Source organism: Puma concolor, chromosome A3 (assembly GCF_028749965.1).
Source record: "Puma concolor isolate L17-30 chromosome A3, mPumCon1.1.hap2, whole genome shotgun sequence".
Taxonomy (NCBI): Eukaryota; Metazoa; Chordata; class Mammalia; order Carnivora; family Felidae; genus Puma; species Puma concolor.
This window is the reverse complement of record NC_141669.1, coordinates 79951004-79971102: the sequence shown is the minus strand read 5'-3', so window position 1 is coordinate 79971102 and position 20099 is coordinate 79951004. Positions and strand designations below refer to the sequence as shown.

Genomic DNA, 20099 nt, shown 5'->3' with positions numbered 1-20099 from the left:
AGAGAGAGAGCAAGAGCATAGGAGAGGGACGGGGGGGAGAGAGAGAAAAAATCTTAAACAGTCCTCGCTCAGTAGTGGGCCCTACAGTGGGCTTGGATCCCATGATCCTGGGATCATGACCTGAGCTGAAATTAAGAGTTGGATGCTTAACTGACTGAGCCAGCCAGGTGCCATTCCTATTGTATGTTGCCTCGTTTGTCATAGATTAATTGACCATATAAGTGTGGGTTTATTTCTAGGTTCTCTATTCTGTTCCATTGGTCTTTGTGTCAGTTTTTGTGCCAGTACCCACACTATTTTGATAAGGATAGCTTTGAGTATATCTTGAAATGTGGGATTGTGATACCTCCAGTTTTGTTCATTCTCAGGGTTCTTTTGCCTATTTAGAGTCTTTTGTAGTTCCATACAAATTTTAGAATTCTTTGTTTTAGTTCTGTGAAAAATGCTGTTGTTAGTTTGATACAAATTGCATGGACTCTGTAGATTGCTTTGGGTAGTATAAACATTTTAGCAGTGTGGATTCTTGTAATCCATGAGCATGGAATATGTTTCCATTTTTGTCATCTTCAGTTCTTCCTTTCATAATTGGTTTTTAGTTTTCAGAGTAGTCTTTCACCTCCTTGTTAAGTGTATTCCTCAGTATTTTATTCTTTTTGGTGCAATTGTAAATGGGATTTTCTTAATTTCTCTTTTTTAAATTTCATTTTTTTTAATTAATTAACTAATTAATTTTAGAGAGAGCATTCACGAGCAGAGGACAGTGACAGAGGGAGAGAGAGGGACAGAGAGAATCTCAAGCAGACTCCACGCTCAGCATAGAGCCTGACATGGGGCTCGATCCTACAACCTTGGGATCGTTACCTGAGCCAAAATTAAGATTCAGACACTCAACTGACTGACCCACCCAGGCACACCCTGATTTCTTTTTATGCTGTTAGTATATAGAAATACAACTGATTTCCTTATATTTTGTATACTGTGACTTTACCAAATTCATTTGGCAATTCTAGTAGTTTTTTGGTTGAGTCTTTAGTTTTCTATGTATAATATGTCATCTGCACATAGTAAAAGTTTTCCTTCTTCCTTACCAATTTGGATGCCTTTTATTTCTTATTCTTGTTTGATTGCTGCAGCTAAGACTTCCAATACTGGGTTGAATAATAGTGGTGAGAGTGGACATCCTTGTCTTGTTCCTGATTTTAGAGAGTATCTTTCAATGTTTCACCATTGGGTGTGGTGCTGTGGATTTTTCATATATGGTGTTTATTATGTTGTGATATGTTCCATCTAAACCTGCTTTGTTGAGGTTTTTTTTTTTTTTTTAATGTTTATTTTTGAGAGAGAGAGTATGAGCAGGGGAGGGGCAGAGGGAGACACAGAACTCAAAGTGGGCTTCAGGCTCTGTGCTGTCAGCACAGAGCCAGACACGGAGCTCAAACTCATGCACCATGAAATCATGACCTGAGACGAAGTTGGGTGCTTAACAACCGAGTCACCCAGGATCCCCATTGTTGAGTTTTTATCATAACAGATACTGGATTTTGTCAAATGCTTTTTTTCATCTATTGAGATGATTATATGGTTTTTAATCTTTTCTTTTGTTAATATGATCTATCATGTTGATAGGTTTATGAATATTTTGAACCACCTTTGCATCCCTGGAATAAATTCCCCATGATTGTGGTGAATGATTTTTTTATTTATTGTTAGATTCAGTTTGCTAATATTTTGTTGAGGATTTTTTCATCTATGTTCATTAGAGATACTGGGTTTTAGTTTTCTTTTTTTGTAGTGTCTTTATCTGGTTTTGGTATGACAGTAATGCTGGACTCATAGTAGAATGAATTTGGAAGCTTTCCTTCCTCTTCTATTTTTTTTGGATAAATTGAGAAGAATAGGTATTAACTTTTCTTTAAATATTTGGTAGAATTCACCTGGAAACCCATCTGGTCCTGGACTTATGTTTTGGGGGAGGTTTTTCTTTTCATTACTGATTCAGTTTTACTGCCAGTAATCAGTATGTTCAAATTTTCTTTCTTCCTGATTCAGTTTTGGAAGGAATTTATCCATTTCTCCTAGCTTGTCCAATTTGTTGGTATATAATTTTTCATAATACTCTTATAAACCTTTTTATTTCTGTGATGTTGTTATTTCTCCTTCTTTGTTTTAATTTTAATTTATTGGAGTCTAATTTTATTTATTGGAGTCTCTCTCTTGATGAGTCTGACTAAAGGTATATTAGTTTTCTTGATCTTTTGCAAGAACCAGCTCCTGGTTTGATTGATCTGTCCTATTGTTTTTAAAGTCTCTGAGTTATTTCTGGTCTAAACTTTATTATTTCCTTTATACTACTGGCATTGGACCTTGTTTGTTCTTTTTCTAGCTCCTTTGAGTGTTAGGTTAGTTTGTTTACTTGAGATTTTTCTTGTTTCTTGAGGTAGCCTTGTGTTGCTATAAGCTTTTCTTTTGGAGCAGCTTTTGCTGTTTCCCAAAGATTTTGGACTGTTGTGTTTTCATTTTCATGTTCTCTATGTATTTTTTTTTATTTCCTCTTTGATTTTTTGGTTGAATCATTCATTGTTCAGTAGCTTGTTATTTATACTCAATGTATTTGTATTCTTTACAGATTTTTTCTTGTAATTGATTTCTAGTTTCATACTATTGTGGTTAGAAAAGATGGGTGACATGATTTCAGTCTTTTTGAATTTATTGAGACATGTTTTATGGTCTAAACATATGGTATATTATGGAGAATGTTCCATATCCCCTTGAAAAGAATGTGTAGTCTTCTGTTTTTGGATTGAATGTTCTGAATATATCTAATATGTCATCAAAGCCACTGTTTCTTTGTTGATTTTCTGCCTGGATGATCTATCCACTACTGTAAATGGGGTGTCCCTTACTATTATTACAGTACTGTCAATTTCTTCCTTTATGTCTGTTAATAGTTATTTTATGTATTTAGGTTCTTCCATGTTTGATGCATTAATATTTACAATTGTTATATCCTTTTGTTGGGTTGTTCCCTATGTCATTATGTAGTGTCCTTTGTCTCTTTATAGTCTCTGTTTTACAGTCTGTTTTGTCTAATTTAAATATGACTTTCCCAGTTTTGTTTTCACTTCCATTTGTGTAATAAATGTTTTTCCATCCCTTCACTGTCAATCTGCATGTCTTTAAGTCTGAAATGAGTCTCTTACAGGCAGCATATAGATGGGTCTTGCTTTTTTTTTATCTGTTCAGTCACTTTATGTCTTTTGATTGGAGTATTTAGTCCATTTACATTTAAAGTAGTTATTGATAAGTTTGTACTTACTGCCATTTTGTTACTTGTTTTCTGGTTGTTTTGTAGTTCTGGTTTTTTCTTCTCTAGTTTTTTCCTCTGTGGTTTGATGGATTTCTGTAGTGTTACACTTGGATTCCTTCTCTCTCTCTCTCTCTCTCTCTCTCTCTCTCTCTCTCTCTCTCGTGTGTGGTGTGTGTGTGTGATAGGTTTTTTATTTGTTACCATTAGGTTCATTTAGAACATCTTATGTGGATGTCAGCCTATAGTAAATTGATGGTTACTTAAGTTTTTGAACCCATTTTAAAAGCACTGAATTTTTGCTACCCCATTCTTACATATTATGTATGTGATGTCATACATACTTTTATTCTGTTACTCTCTTGACTGATTTTTATAGTTATAATTAATTTTACTGCCTTTGTGCTTTAACCTTCATACTGGTTTTATTAGTGATTATCTACTACTTTTATTATATTTTTGTATTTACCTGTGAAACTTTTTTCCTTTCATAATTTTCTTACACTTAATAGCCTTTTCTTTCTACTCAAAGAATTACCTTTAACATTTTTTTTGTAAGGCAGGTTTAGTGGTGATGAACTCCTTTAACTTTTGTTTATCTGGGAAACTCATTATCTCTTTTTCTGTTCTGAATGATTGCCTTGCTGAGTAGAGATTTCTTGATTACATATTTTATCCTTTCAGGATTTTGAATATATCATGCCACTCCCTTCTGCCTTGAGGAGTTTGTTTTAAAATCAGCTGATAGACTTAAATGGTTTCCCTTATATATAATGGTTTTCTCTTGCTGCTATTAAAATTCTCCCTTTATCACTCCTTTTTGTCATTTTAATTATTATGTGTCTTGGTGTGGAACTCCTTGTGTAAATTTTGTTGGGGGCTCTCTGTGCCTCCTGGGTCTGGATGTCTGATTCCTTCCCTAGATTAGGGACATTTTGCGTGATTATTTCTTCAAATAACTTTTCTTCACCTTCCCTCTCCTTCTGGGATCGCTGTAATGTGAATGTTACTACACTTGATGATATCGTTGAGTTCCCTGAACCTATTCTCATTTTTTATTTTTCTTATTTTCTTTTTCATGTTCAGCTTGGATGTTTTCCATTACTCTCCCTTCCAGATCACTGCTTGGTTTTACCTTCTTAATGCTGCTACTGATTTACTCTGGTGTATTTTGTACTTCAGATATTGATTTTTTATCTCTGACTGGTTCTTTTTTATATTTTCTGTATCTTTGTTGAGGGTCTTACTGAGATCCTCCACTCTTTTCTCAAGTTCAATGAGTATCTTTATGACCATTAATTTGAATTCTTTATCAGGCATTTGCCTGTCTCCATTTCAATTAGCTCTCTTGCTGTGATTTTGTCCTATTCTTTTATTTGGGCCATATTGCTCTATCTCTTCATTTTGTCTAACTCTGTGTTTGTTTCTGCATATTAGAGAAGTCAGCTATATCTTCCTGTTCTTGCAAGTAGTAGCCTTATGAAGAAGAGGTCCTGTGGTGCCTTGGAGCACAATAACCTCTGTTTGCCGGAACCAGGCACTTCAGGGGTATCTCCCGTGTGGCTGTGTAGGCCCTACTGTGTGACTGAGCTGCATTTGCCTTCAGTCCATTTGACGGCAAAGGCCCACTCTACCTATTTGGGGCACATTGGGCAGGATTTAGTGTCTGTGCTCTTAGTGGGCTTTTGTAGTAGGTCAGCAGTCAGACCAGGTGCCTGCCATTAAGTCCATGTGGTGGGACTGCAGTTGCAGTGAACCGCAGGGCACTATCTCTGTACTGTCAACTATAAGGTTTGGCTGCTGGGACTGTGAGCACACTGGTTTGTATGGTTATAACCCCCTCTCTCCAGGGCAGGAGTCACTTTGGAGCAGCTCTGGTCCCTGCTAGGGTTGCTTGCATGGTGCATTGGGGCAGAAGTGGAGGGGCCCTTGGGTGGCTCAGTCGATTAAGCATCCGACTTTGGCTCAAGTCATGATCTTGTGGTTTGTGAGTTCGAGCCCTGCATCAGGCTCTGTGCTGACAGCTCAGAGCCTGGAGCCTGCTTCAGATTCTGTGTCTCCTCCTCTCTCTGCCCCTCCCATGTTCATGCTCTGTTTCTGTCTCTCAATAATAAACGCTTAAAAAAAAAAAAAGTGGCTTTGGAGGGATGCCTGCTAAGTGGGGTGGGTTGGATGGGGTGCCTCTGAAGGGGAATGCAGAGGTGGGGCACTTGGTACTAGCAAGATAAGTGGGGAGTGTTTGTGCTGGTTCCTGCAAGTGTCTAGCTATGTAGGCAGGGAAAATGGGGGAGACAGGGGTAAAAGAATGGCACTTGCTAGCACTTCTGTTCTGGGAGAAGTCTCCTGGAGATTCCTTCCCCTGCAGTGCAAAATCTGAGATACCCTAGGCACTTTTCAAACTGCTGCTTCCTTGCAGTGTCTCTGCAGGGTTGTTATGCTGGCTCTTTAAGCGTAGGGACTTAGCTTCCTATTGATCTCCAGCTCTCCTGGAGCTAAACCACCTGGTTTTAAAGTACCTGGAGTTAAGTACCTCTTGATTATAAAAACTCTGGAAGTTAAGCCCCACTGGTTTTCAAAGCCAAATGTTATGGGGACCCGTCTCTCCAGTGTGGGTTCATGCCTGTGGTGCTTGGTATGGGTTCTGCTCCTTTCCCTTCTGTTTGGGGTTAGTCTTACTGGGGTTTGGTTCCTAGGTGCGTTTCCACCCCTCCTATGCTTTTCAATGTGGCATTCTCTGTGATTAACTGGAAAGTCTGTTCTGCCAGTCTTTGAGTCTTTTTCAGAGTTAGTTGCACTGACGTAGCCTTTGTCTCAGTGTGTACATGAGCTCAGGATCTTCCTACTCTGCCATCTTCCCAGATGGGACTTCCCAGAAGTCCCAATATGACAGATCTTTTGAGCTCCTGGAAGCTCTTCATCTCAAAATGGAAGAGAAGACTATGGCATAGATTTTTGGGGATATCTTTTAAACCATTTGGATCTTAGTATTCTTTTTTTTTTGAGGGGGGGTTGGTATTTCTTTTTAAATTTTAATTCCAATATAGTTAATATATAGTGTTAAATTAGTTTCAGGTATACAATATAGTGATTTTTATATATTACTCAGTGCTTATCATGGTAAATGTCCTCTTTATTCCTCACCACCTATTTCATTCATTTTCCCACTCACCTCCCTTCTGGTAACCATCTGTTCTTGGTTTATCTCCTTTTTTGTTTGTTTTATTTCTTAAATTATACCCATGGGTGAAATCATATGGTATTTGTCTTTCTCTGACTGACTTATTTCACTGAACATTATATTCTCTAGGTCCTTCCATGTTGTTGCAAATGGCAAGATTGCGTTCTTTTTATGGCTGAGTAATAGTCCATTGTATAAATATACACCACATCTTTATCCTTTCATCAATCTATGGACACTGGGCTGCTTCTGTTATTTGGCTATTGTAAATAATGCTGCAATAAACATAGGGATGCATATATCTTTTTGAATTAGTGACTTCATATTCTTTGGGTAAATACCAAATAGTCCAATTACTGGATCATAGGGTAGTTCTGTTTTTAATTTTTTGAGGAATCTCCATACTGTTTTCTGCAGCGGCTGTACCAGTTTGCATTTCCATGAACAGTACATGAGGGTTCCTTTTTTCTCCATATCTTCGCCAACACCTGCTATTTCTTTTGTGGTTGATTCTAGCCATTCTAACAGGTATGAGGTGTTATCTCATTGTGGTATTGATTTGCATCTCACTGATGATGAGTGATGCTGAGCATCTTTTCATGTACCTGTTGGCCATCTGTATGTCTCCTTTGGAGACATTTTTTTCTTTTTTTGAGAGAGAGGGCACAAATGAGCAAAAGGCAGGGAGGTGGGGGGAGAGAGAGAGAGAATCCCATGAAGGGCAGAGAGAGATGGGTGGGGGGAGAGAGAGGAGTGGGGCTCAAACTTACCCAATGCAGGACTTGAACTCACAAACCGTGAGATCATGACCTGAGCTGAAGTCAGATGCTTGACTGACTGAGCCACCCAGGCGCCCTTTGGAGAAATATTTGTTCATATCTTCTGCCCACTTTTTAATTGGATTATTCATTTTTCTGGTGTTTAGTTTATTCTTTATATATTTTGGATACTAACCCTTTATCATATATATTATTTGTAAATTATCTTCTCCCACTCAGTAGGTTGTCTTTTAGTTTTGTTGGTAGTTTTTCCTTTGATGTGCAGAAGCTTTTTATTTTGATGTAGTTAATTTTTGCTTTTGTTTCCCTTGCCTCAGGAGACACATTGCTAGAAAAATGTTGCTCTGGCCAATGTCAGAGAAGTTATTGCCAATGCTCTCTTCTAGGATTTTTATGTTTTCATGTCCACATTTTGGTGTTTAATTCGTTTTGAGTTTATTTTTGTGTATAGTGTAACAAAGTGTTCCAGTTTCATTCTTTTGTATATAGCCAAATTATGGATCTTAGTATTCTTATTTGCAGAATCATGGTGGTAGATTCATTGAGCTATGATCTTTGAGCTTCCTTCTAACTTTAGAATTTCATGACTTCTAAGTATTTTCTAGCATTTCCAATAAATTGTTTCATTATTAAGACAAGCATTTTTAATATTTGTAAAATATATCTCTACTGTTGTATAACAGCATATTAAGGCTTTTTTAAAAATTTATTTTGAGAGAGAGAGAGAGCATGCGCGCACAAGCGAGCCTGGGGAGAGGCAGAGAGAGAGAGAGAGAGAGAGACAGGGAGGGAGAGAATCCCAAGCAGGCTCTGCGCTGCCAGTGCCAAGCCTGATATGGGGTTTGATGCCATGAACTGCAAGATCATGACCTGAGCCGAAATCAAGACTTGGATGCTTAACCAACTGAACCACCCAGGTGCCCCAAGATACTAAAGCTTTTTCAAAGGTGTTATTTAAACAAAACAAAACAAAACAAAACAAAAAAACAAAAAACCTTTCTGAGAAATACAGTCCTATTGTAACACAATATATGCATTCCTAAAATTTATGCTATGCTGAATTGTGCAATAAAAGAAGAAAAATGAAGTTAGTATCATAGTTAGAAACTTTGTCAATTACACATACAGAAAGATAAGAACATAGTAAAAACAGCACAGTTTTACACATGTTAAATTATTAATACAAAAGTGCTATAATCAATATAGTACTCTACCTTGAATAATACTTGAGGTTTGCCTGTTAAAATGTGTTTCAGAAGGGTTGCAGTTTGGAAGGTTTTGAGAGGTGATGCAATCTGGTGGAAGTTTCAACACCAGCTGTGGATAGGTGTGGTTCTTAGCATGCAGTGAACTGAGGCAGCTGGTAGAGGTTGGAGGTATATACCATTCATGTATTTCTACATTGCTTAGTTCAGTTTTTTGAACTCATTTCAAGTGGATGCAGTTTTCTGTTTACCTAGTGAATGCTTGTCCCAGAGGAGAAATTGCATGTAAACAAATGTGAATCCACATTATGCTCAGATATTTGCCTGATGTATTAGTCACTCAGGAAAAAATTTGCATTGGAAAAACAAGCATTATAGTAAAACTGGATGTAATTTTAGACTTAAAAGAAGTTGCACAAATATTATACACAGTGTTTTCATATACCTCACCTGGTTCCCCTAAATGTTCGAATTATGTAACCATAATATAATGATCAAACCCAGGAACTTTGTATTGATGCTATATTGACTCACCTTAGATCCTATTCAGATTTTGTCATTTTTTTCATTGTTTTTCTTTTTCTGTTCCAGGATCCAACTCAGGATTCCATATTTCATTTAATTGTCATGTCTCCTTTGTCTTCTGCCATCTTGGACAGTTCTTTCTTTGTCTTTCCTGATCTTAACGCTTCAGAGAGTACCTGGACAATTATTTTGTAGATTATCCCCCTAATGTGGATTTGTCTGATATTTCTTCATAGTTAGGTTGAAGTTTGCATTTTTGGCAGGAAAACCACAGAAGGGATGTTGTGTCCTTCTGATTGCATTATATACATGGTATCTGAGATGTTAATTTTTAAGATGTGTTCAGTGTTTCTTGTAGTTGTATAATTTATATTTGTTTACACTTTATAGTCATTTGTTTTTAATGTGAGGTTTAATGTCTTCATTTTTATCAGTACCTTGACATATTTTATGGATAAGCCCTGTAAAAAGGATTATACTGTTATGGGTATCCCTTTATATCCTCCGATTATTTTTCTGTGTAAAGTAGTTTATTTTGTGGTTTATTTTGATTCCTCAATTATTATTGAGTAGTACATTTTGATTTTTCAGTTATTTCTATCAATTTGAGAGGGTATAATCACTTTTGAAATACAGTGTTACTCTATACTGTCTTGTGAAATCTTTTTATATAATTACTATCATTATTTTCTTTCAGTGTCAATAGTAATGGGAATTCCCACGGTGAAGAGAGAAGTTAAATCTTACCTCATAGAAACTCTTCATTCCCTTATTGATAATCTGTATCCTGAAGAGAAGTTGGACTGTGTTATAGTAGTCTTCATAGGAGAGGTAATTATTTAATTCTTATTATTTTTTTTACCACATATAATCTATAAGAGTCGAAACCATAATTGAATGTTTTAATATGCTTTTATAAACATCTTTTTAAAATGTGATGAATAAAGTTTCGATGATATATTACTTCTCATAGTTAAATGTAAGTCTAACTGGTGTTTGCCTTAGCTTCTCTCCTGCAGTAACAATCCACAAACAGTAATCTGTTGTGAATAGGATAATATTATACATATAAATCTTTTAAGAGCAGTGAGTTCCTTAAAAGGATAATGTTCTTAATGTTTTCTTTAATGTAGAAGTGAACACATGCATACTGTTTAAAACTATTACAGAAATGTATAATGAAAATTTACCTGTTACTCCTCCATGTAGCTATAACTACTATTGAATTTCTGAAATACATTTTAAGATATTTTTCCTGTGGCTTGTATACATATATATAAATGGGATTTTTCTCTATATTTTTTCATATCATGGACATTTTTCTACTAAAACGAATATCATAACATCATTTTTTTATGACTGCTAAATATTCATTGTATGGTTTTAACATAATTGATTTAATTTCTGATTGATAAACATTTAGACTGTTTCCAAATATTTGCTCTTTTTTTTAAAGACTGTACTGTGCATTACCCTAAGTAAATTGTTGGGCACGTGTGTAGTTACTGATGTGGGATCCAGTCATAAATGTGGAATTGCCAGGTCATAGTCTATATACATTAAAATGTTCATACATGGCCAAAATGCCCTGCAGAAGCTGAACCAGCAGGGTTCCACTAGAAGGGAGAAAGCAGTTTATCCCTCTTCCAGCAATCTGTGAGAGAGCCTGTTTTCCTGTCCCCACACTCTGTTATGTAATACTAGTCTTTACATTTTTATGCCAAGTTGATGGATAAAAATAATATACTGCTTTTGTTTAATTTGGATTTCCTTATAATGGGATTAAGTATTGGTTTATGTGTGTCTTTTGACTATTTGTATTTATGCAAATTTTATTTGTTAATCACATACTGTATGTCGGTAGAGATTGGTACAATATCCTTGGAAAGCAATTTGGCAATAGCTATTACAATTTAAAGCGCTATACTCAGTGACCTAACATTCTGCTTCTAAAAATTGATCCAATAGAAACATTTGCACATGTGTAAATATATTCAGGCTCATACACACATTTATATAGCTCCTACATATGCATTAATTAGATGAATAGAGAAAATGATCTTGTGGAATATACTCCAAATGATTAGTAGCAGATACCGTGAGAGTTGGGATTATGGGACTATGCCACCTTCTCTTGTATACAGTTTTATAAAATTTTGAGCCTGTACTGATTTTAATGAGGGAAAAAAGCCTTAACACTATATAAGAAAAAAATATACACTTACATAAAGGAAAAACTCAGTTTTTTTCTTCCATACAGGAAGAATTCAGTTCTTTCCTACTGTGTGTTTCTTCCCTGTGTGTCTCTACTTTTACGTAAACACTTTGACACTTCTAGTCAGCAAATGTGTGGAAGCTTTCCTCCACACCAAGCAATCCTCTGTGACAGCAGCTAGGTGTCCTACAATTTAACCTAATTCTGATGCTATCTACCTGAAATTAGCATCAGATCTCCTAGGTTAAGGGCTTAGTCCCACAAAACCAGCCCCTACCCCCACATATGCACATATTTCTGATGCCAGTTGCAAGCCCAGGTTGTCACTTGTATTTCTGACCAACTAACTACAGATTGGAGGTTCCAAAGACTCCCCCCTGTGCCTTCTTGAGTTCAGTTAACTTGTTAGAGTGCCTTACAGAACTCTGCACAACACTTACAGTTTGCTAATTCATTAAAGGCTACAGATGCACATCCAGATGGAAGAGGTGCATGGGGAAGTGTATGTAGGAAGGGGCATGGAGCTTCCATGCTGTCTGAGGGTGCCACTCTCCCAGCACCTTCCTTTATTCACCAGCATTGAAGGTGTCCAACCCTGTCCTTTTTTTTTTTTTTTAGTTTTTTTTTTTTAATTGTTTTTAATGTTTATTGATTTTAGAGAGAGACACACACAGAGTGCAAGCGGGAGAGGGGCAGAGAGAGAGGGAGACACAGAATTGCAAACAGGCTCTAGGCTCTGAGCTGTCAGCACAGAGCCTGACACGGGGCTTGAACCAACAAACAGTGACATCATGACCTGAGCCGAAGTCAGATGCTCAACTGACTGACCCACCCAGGTGCCCCCTTTTGGGTTTTTATGGAGGCCTCATTACATGATTTATGAAATAATGATTTATTAAATCATTGGCCATCGATGATTGATTCAACCTCCAGCTCTTCTTCCCTCCCCAAGGTTGGAGAGGGGTAGGACTGAAAGTTTCAACCCTCTGATCACATGGTTGACTCTCCTGGCAGCCAGCCCCCATCCTTCATTGGGGGGGTGTGTCTAAAACTGATCTCATTAACATAACAAAAGACACTTTTGTTGCTCTCATCACTTAGGAAATTCCCAGGTTTCCAGAGCTCTGCCAGAAATGGGACAAAGACCAAATATATACGTATTATTATAAATCACAATATTATAACTTAGAAGTAGAATTCCGTATTCAGGCACAGATGTGTGTACATCACTCAGATGTAATAACATGGGTTTTGGAATCAGACAACCCATATTCAGGGCCTGAATTCTGTCACTGCCACTTGAGTAGGTCATTTTTTCTCTCTTCATCCTGTTTCGTCATCTCTAAAATGAGAATTCTGCTATTGAGCCTTTTAAGCTCAACAGTGTTGCCTGCAGGTGCAATGAGATCACACACGGAGAGGTGTCATGCGCTGACTGCAGTTTAAGTGCCCGCAGTAATCTGATCTCCAAAGACTCCGCTCCTGAATTGCAGTATTTGTATATGTATCTATATAGAATTTCAGTTATTTGTAAGAAAGTCTATTCTGAACAGAATAATTTATAGAATTAATTGAATTGCTTTTAGGCAATTTAAAATTATTGATCACTGTATTTGATTCTGCCTTGATTAGTAGTTTTAATCTAAGTGTCTGGTAACCTGTGCTTCATTAACACTAGTAACAAGCGCATGTACTGTGGCTGTGACCTGATCTACAGTTTGCATGGTCCAGATCTACACTATGTCTCTAGTATCCTTCTAAGCCCATATTTTCAACTGCCTACTTGATAACATTAGTTGAATGTTTTATGAGCAACTTTTAATCTCTCCATAACTAAGTTAATCTGATTTTCTCAAACTGCTTCTCTTCCAGGTTTCCCATGTGTTTATTAAAGGTTCTTTACATCATGGAATTAATAGTTCTGTGTTCCAGTCATTTTACTCTTATTTTGTTATGTAGACCTCAGTGTGTTCTCAGTTCTATTTGTGTTATTCCTTAGCCTGAAACATTGCCTCTTCCTTCCTCTTTTTTTTAAAAATTATTTTAAGTTTGTTTATTTATTTTGAGAGAGACAGAGACAGCGTGAGTAGGGGAGGGGCGGAGAGAGAGAGAATCCCAAGCAGGCTCCACATTACCAGCGCAGAGCCCAAGGCAGGGCTCAAACTCACAAAACCGTTAAGACCATGACCTGAGCCAAAACTGAGATTCGGACGCTTACCTGACTGAGCCACCCAGGCACCCCTTCCTGTCTCTTTCTTAATCATCCTTAAGCCTCTCTGGGAGGAGAAGAGAGACAGAAAAGTAGTTACTAATTCTTTATTCTTTGTTCTTCTCTGGTGATTTCTGTCTTTGGGTCATTTAGGCATAAATGATGAGACATTTATAGAACATGCAAAGTTTTGAACAGTTGACTCTTGATGTATTGTTTGAAAGTTCACTAGCTCTATTCTAGAATTGTAGGAGTTAAGAGGAATAAATTCCAGTTGCTCTGAAGGATCCATGATATGATCCAAGTGTGATATTTAGATTTTAAGATTATATCATTTTTGTGTTTACTTTTACTTACTACTTTTACTTTAATTATAACCTTTGTATTTTAATGATCATTTGTTGTCTGTATGCCTCACTATTATATATTTTATAATTTTTCTTGTACTGTATTATCATTTATATTATTTCTGCCGCTCATGACCACTTTTGACAAAACGTTTTCCTATATTGTACTCTGGATTTTAGCAAAATTTGTTTTTCCTGTTCTGTATAAGAATAGAAATATAAGTATTTGGAGAATTCTCTTTTATGAATTTTGGTGGGAGGAAACTTTTCTCCCATTATGAAACTAAAAATGTTAGATAATTGCTTTACCAGTTCAGGCCTATGACATGAGCTCAGCCACTTGATATTCCTATCCTGTACTTTGGAGCTTAATTATTTTCTGATAACACAGAAAACCCAAAAGAATAAACAAATTATTAGAAATAATAGGGGAATTTATCAAGGTAGCTGGATATAGGTTCAATTTATATTTCTGTATGTTAGTCACAAAAAAATATTTTTTCTAAATCTATTTTCTAAAGAAGCAGGGATTGTGGAATATATATCAGTTTGGGATTGTCTCATGTTTCCTTATGATTAAATTCAGGTTTTACATTCTTTTAGCAAGAACACCATACAAGTGATATGGTATTCTTTCTCAGACTGTCATATTAAGATGATGGTGATATATCTCATTATCAGCATTGTTAACTTATCACACTTGATTAAATTGGTGTCTGACAGGTTTCTCTACTATAAATATACTCTTTTTCCTTATGTACTTAGAAGCTTTCTTTTGGAGTGATACCTTGAGATATTGCAAATATCTTGTTTCTCCTCATAACTTTTTCCCAACTAATCATCCTTGATGATTCTTGCCTGTAACAATTATTATGTTTGCTGAATGGTGACTTTCTAGTTCCTTTCACATTTATTCATTGGAATTCTATAAGGAAAAGCTATCCTTTTCTCCAATTTTATTTATTTTGTCAGTTATTGATATCAGGGTGCTCTTGTGGATATTACTATAAATTTTTTACTTTGTTACTAAAATTGTTCCATTTTTGGCCATTGATTGTCCTTTGGAGTTGGCTACTCTGTCCTTTCAATATGTCCCATCATTTTTCCTTACATTCTAGCAGTGTAAGATGTTCTAGGCTCATCTTGTATTTTCCCTACCCCAAACCTGGAATCAGCCATGTCCCCAAGCAACCTGGTTCTGTTAATTGGAGAATAGTATTAGAAACCAAGACCTGGGTTCTAGATAGGCTCATTGCTTCTGAGGGATCAGTGCTTCTAATCCTTTCAGTGAGCAGAACTAGGAAATACTTGTATGCATACATACACACCTGTACATCTATCTAGGTCCTATGTCCATTTATCTGTATATGTTCAAAATTATGAGTTTGTTATGATACCTTTGATTCCAATGCAGTACTGCAGGGTTCATTCTAGCCTCTTCCAATTCCTTATTCTTATTTTCCCCCTCAGTGGGAAACTTGGCTCTTGTGATTCACAGTATATCTACTTAACTTGCTTAATCCTAAATAAACGTAGTTTCTGAATTGCTAACCTATTTAAATCTACTGATTAAAGTTCATTTTCTGGAACGCCTGGGTGGCTCAGTCGGTTAAGCGTCTGACTTCAGCTCAGGTCATGATCTCACAGTCCGTGAGTTTGAGCCCCGCGTCAGGCTCTGTGCTGACAGCTCAGAGCCTGGAGCCTGCTTTGGATTCTGTGTCTCCCTCTCCCTCTGCCCCTCCCCTGCTCATGCTGTGTCTGTCTCTGTCTCAAAAATAAATAAAAACATTTACAAATTTTTTTTAAAAAGGTCATTTTCTAATTTCTTAAGAAAGGTCCATATAACCAGTTTTCCCTGAGGTTCTGTGTAGTCAAAAATGTTATCTTCTGTCTTTATTCTTCGCATAAGTATAGAAGCTTTTAGTCACATTTTCTTTTTTGAGGAGTTGGGGTGAATGGGGAGTGCTTCTGCTGAGGCTAGCCAGATGACCTTCCACACTTCTTACTCCTTGCTATAAGAAACTCATATTGCCAGTTGCCCAAATGATTCTTTTTCTGTCTTTAAGGCTTAGTCATCTTGCTATAACATGTCTTGGTTTCAACCATTGTGGATCATTTTTCCCTGGCACATAATATGCTCTTTAGGTATATAAGATCATATCATATCTTAACTCAAGGAAAGAACTTTTGAATGCTCTTTTTATTAGCATTTTAAGATATACAACAAAGTTGAAAGAATTTTACAGTTACACCTGTATACATAACACCTGCAATGTACTACTAAGGTTTTAGTATTTTTATTTATCATATCTCTACCTATCCATCCTTTATCCATCATTAATCCATTGTATTTATGTATCTTCTTTGGGGAAGTTTCTTCAAATCATTTGCCCATTTTAAAAAATTGTGTGGTTTTTTTGTATTTTGTTTTTGAGTTAGCAGAATTCTTTATATATACTGGATACCATTCCTTTGTCAGTTAGGGGTGTTTTGTGAGTATTTCCTTGCAATCTGTGGAAGTCTTTATGTTTTTCGCATTTTCTTGGTGAGTAGAAGTTTTTAATTTTGATGAAATCTAATTTATCAGTGTCTTCTACATTTGTGATTATTGTTCTCTATGACCTAAAAAATCCTTGCTTAGCCCCAAATTGTGAAGATCATCTTTTCTGAAAACTTTGTTTTAACTTTTCTATTTTAGGTCTGTTATCCATCTTGGGTTAATTTTTGTTATGGTATAACAAAGTATTCACTTGCATTGTTTTTCATGTTGGGTGTTTGTTTCTTCCAGTACCAGTTACTGAAAACACTTTCCTTTCCCAGGTGGATTGCTTTGGTGCCTTTGTTGAAAATCCAGTGACCAAATAAGTGTGGGTCTCTTTTTCTGTTCTGTTCCATTGACCTGTTGGTTGATCCTCATGCAAAGACCTTACTTTCTCGATTACTATATCTTTGAATTAAGTTTTGAAATCAGGTTGGGTTAAGTCCTCCAATTTTAATTTTCAGGATTGATTTAGATATTTTAGGTCCTTTGCATTTCCATATACATTTTAGAATCCTCACAATCATTTCTAATATCTGGTATTGCTTCATGGTGACAAGTGCTTCAGCTGTGTGTTTTTTCTTTTAAATTAATGGGAAATATCTGGTCACAATTTTTTTCTGTTTTGTGGCTCTCACTGTAGGTTTTTTTTTTTTTTTATTCGTTCATAGGTTTTGTTGAATTTCTTCCTCTTTTCTCATTTTTTTGTACAGTTGCTGTGCTGGTTCCTTTTTTATGAATCATCATAGAAGGAAGTGGCTTTTTTTTCCCTAGGCCACTGGTTTATAGGAAGAGGAGGGGGCAGAGTAGTGTTCCAGACTAGGGTTTTTTTTTTTTTTTCTTCTTTCTAGTCAAAGACTCTCTTTGTGGCTGCTACAGAGTCAGGCTGCTTCCTGCAAATATAGTTAGTCTTTGCCGTTCTTCAAGCTACCTCTGATTATTGGAACCACACTGGATTCCTTTTGAGCTTGAGAAGCTTGGTTGTTAATATTCGTCATATTGAAAATCGAGTTTGCAGTTTTGTATCCATTTCTCATTGATAATTCTGTATAATGTCAATGCTATCTTTATAGGCAAATTCTATATAAGTGGTTTAGTCTTTTCTAGTTAGATAGTTCAGTGTGCTTTCAGCCAGAGTTTAGTTACCTGAATGCTTCAGAACTTTTTACCACCCAAAGCACTGGAGGAGTATAGTAGCCTCAGAAACAGTAGTCCTCTGTATAGTTAGGTTTGCTCAAACTCTCATAAATGACCTGTTAGCCATCTTTCTTAATAAAGGCAGAAGTACAGATATCATGCTAAGTATTCAGTGAACAAACACTTATTGAAGTACCAAAATGAGGAAGGTACTGGAAGAGATTAAAAAAGAAACCCACTGGACAATCGATTGTCCCCTTAACTTGTAATCTAGCATTACACAGGGACAATTTTTTTCTCTACTTTTCTTGTTATTCTGCACTTCAAAAAAATATTTATTAGTTGTAAATGCACATGGCTAAAGAATCCCAGTAGTCTGTGGAGTTTGTTATACTAAACAGTAGTCTCCTGTCCTCACTCTTCTACCTCTCCTGCCGTTTCCTTCTTTTCCCTTCTCCATTTCCTTCTCCTCTGAAACTTTTTATGTCTTCTAGCCCTGGCTTGCTGGCAATCAGGCAAAGTAGACAGCCCTCCCTCTAATGCTCTTCAGTTGACATTTTTCTTTGATCTTTTCAAAGAACTCACTTTTAGTTTTGTTAACTTTATCATTCCTTTATTTTCCTGTTGCATTAATTTCCATTTTTTATTTTTCTTTCTTTCTGTTTGCATTTAGTTTGGTTTACTCTTTTTTCTAGAGTGTCTTCAATTTTTTTTTAATGTTTATTTTTTTGAGAGAGAGACAGAGACAGAGCACGAGTGGGGGAGGGGCAGACAGAGAGGGAGACATAGAATCCAAAGCATGCTCCAGGCTCTGAGCTGTCAGCACAGAGCCTGACGTGTGGCTCGAACTCACAAGCTGTGAGATCATGACCTGAGCTGAAGTCAGACGCTTAGCCAGCTGAGCCACTCAGTCGCCCCTCTTTTTTCTAGATTTATAAGGTGAATTCTTAGATTTTTGGCTGGAGAACTTTTCTAGTAGAGGCAATTTTAATGTATAAATTTCTCATTAGCTGCATCTCATAAACTTTGTTAAGTTTTATTTTCATTCAGACCAAAATACTTTCTAAATTCCCTTGTGATTACTGGTTTGACCCGTGGATTATTTGGAAATGTGTTGTTTAATTTTTACCTATTCGTAGATTTCCCAAATTTCCTTCTGTTGTTTGATTTCTAATTCAGGCTTTTTAAATTTATCAGTACTTGTTTATGGGCCAGGAGATGGTCTATCCTGGACAGGGTTTCATGTGTGCTTTAAAAGAATGGATTCTGCTATTGTCAAGGGGAGTGTTTCATAAGTGTCTGTTAGGTCAGGTTCGTAGTGTTGTTCAAGTCTTCTGTAGACTTGCTGATTATCTGTCTAGTGTTTCTATTCTTGATTTTAAATTACAGATTACTGTGTTAGTGCATCAGTAGTGTTTTTGACCTATAATTTTTTTAGCAGTTATATTTTAAGATGTTTACTTATACATTTGTTACAAATCATACAGATGCCAATTAGGAAGAAATTGTACATGTATAATAACCTATAAAATTTGCTCATAGTTCAACAAATATTTACCAAAATACTGGTAAGTACCAGGCATATCATTGAATAAAACAAAACCTCTGCCCAGTGAAGTTTACATTATAGAAAAATACATATTAAAAAACAAATATATAATACATTAAATGGTAGTAAGTGCTAGAAGAATAAGTCAGAATAAATGGGAAAGGGAGTATGGGATTGCCAGGGGATGGTTTATTAGACTGGTCAGGACATTTGGGCAAAGATTTGAAGGATGTGGGAGTTGAACAATCCAAGCTGACTAACAGCATGTGCAAAGACCCCAAGGCAAGAACATTGCTTGGCACATTTTGTGAAACAGTGAGGAGAGACCTGTGTGGTTAGAGCAGAAAAGGTGAAGGGTTCAGTAGTAGGAAGTAGTCAGAGAAGGAGTGGGGTGGGCCAGGTCACATAGGACACTACAGGCCATTGTAAGAACTTTGCTTTTACTCTGAGTCAGAGGGCTAACATTTTTTTGTAAAGGGCCACATGGCAAATATCTTTGGTTTTACAAGCCATACATTTTCTGTTGCATCTATTCAACTCTGCTGATACAGCCTAAAAACAGCCAGACAATATGTAAATGAATGGGTGGGGTTGTGTTCCAATAAGATTTTACTTTATGAAAACTGGCAGTGGGAGGTGCCTGGGTGGCTCAGTTGGGTAAGCTTTGACTTTGGCTCAGGTCATGATTTCACAAGTTCGAGCCCCACTTTGGGCTTTGTGCTGATAGCTCAGAGCCTGGGCCCTGCTTCAGATTCTGTGTCTCCTTCTCTCTCTGACCCTCCCCAGGTCATGCTCTGACTCTCTTTCTCTCTCTCAAAAATAAATAAACATTAAAAAATTAAAAAAAAAAATTTTTTTAATGTTAAAAAAAAAAACAGGCAGTGGGGGGCACCTGGGTGGCTCAGTTGGTTGAGTGTCCGACTTTGGCTCAGGTCATGATCTCGTGGTCTGTGAGTTCGAGCCCCACGTCCTGCTCTGTGCTGACAGCTCAGAGCCTGGAGCCTGTTTCAGATTCTGTGTCTCCCTCTCTTTCTGCCCCTCCCCCACTCATGCTCTGCCTCTTCTCTGTCTCAGAAATAAATAAACATTAAAAAAAAATAAAAAAAAACCAC

General features: G+C 36.6%; 1 protein-coding gene across 5 annotated transcripts in view; it reads left to right on the top strand.

Annotated features, from left to right (window-relative positions):
- MGAT4A (alpha-1,3-mannosyl-glycoprotein 4-beta-N-acetylglucosaminyltransferase A) overlaps positions 1-20099 on the top strand; it is a 122553-nt gene that overhangs the window by 58169 nt on the left and 44285 nt on the right. For all 5 annotated transcript variants that reach the window (XM_086701284.1, XM_086701285.1, XM_086701287.1 and 2 more), the window contains exon 5: positions 9689-9822. In XM_086701284.1, the coding sequence (XP_086557410.1) occupies positions 9689-9822 (134 nt within the window). The remainder of the gene's footprint in view (positions 1-9688; positions 9823-20099) is intronic.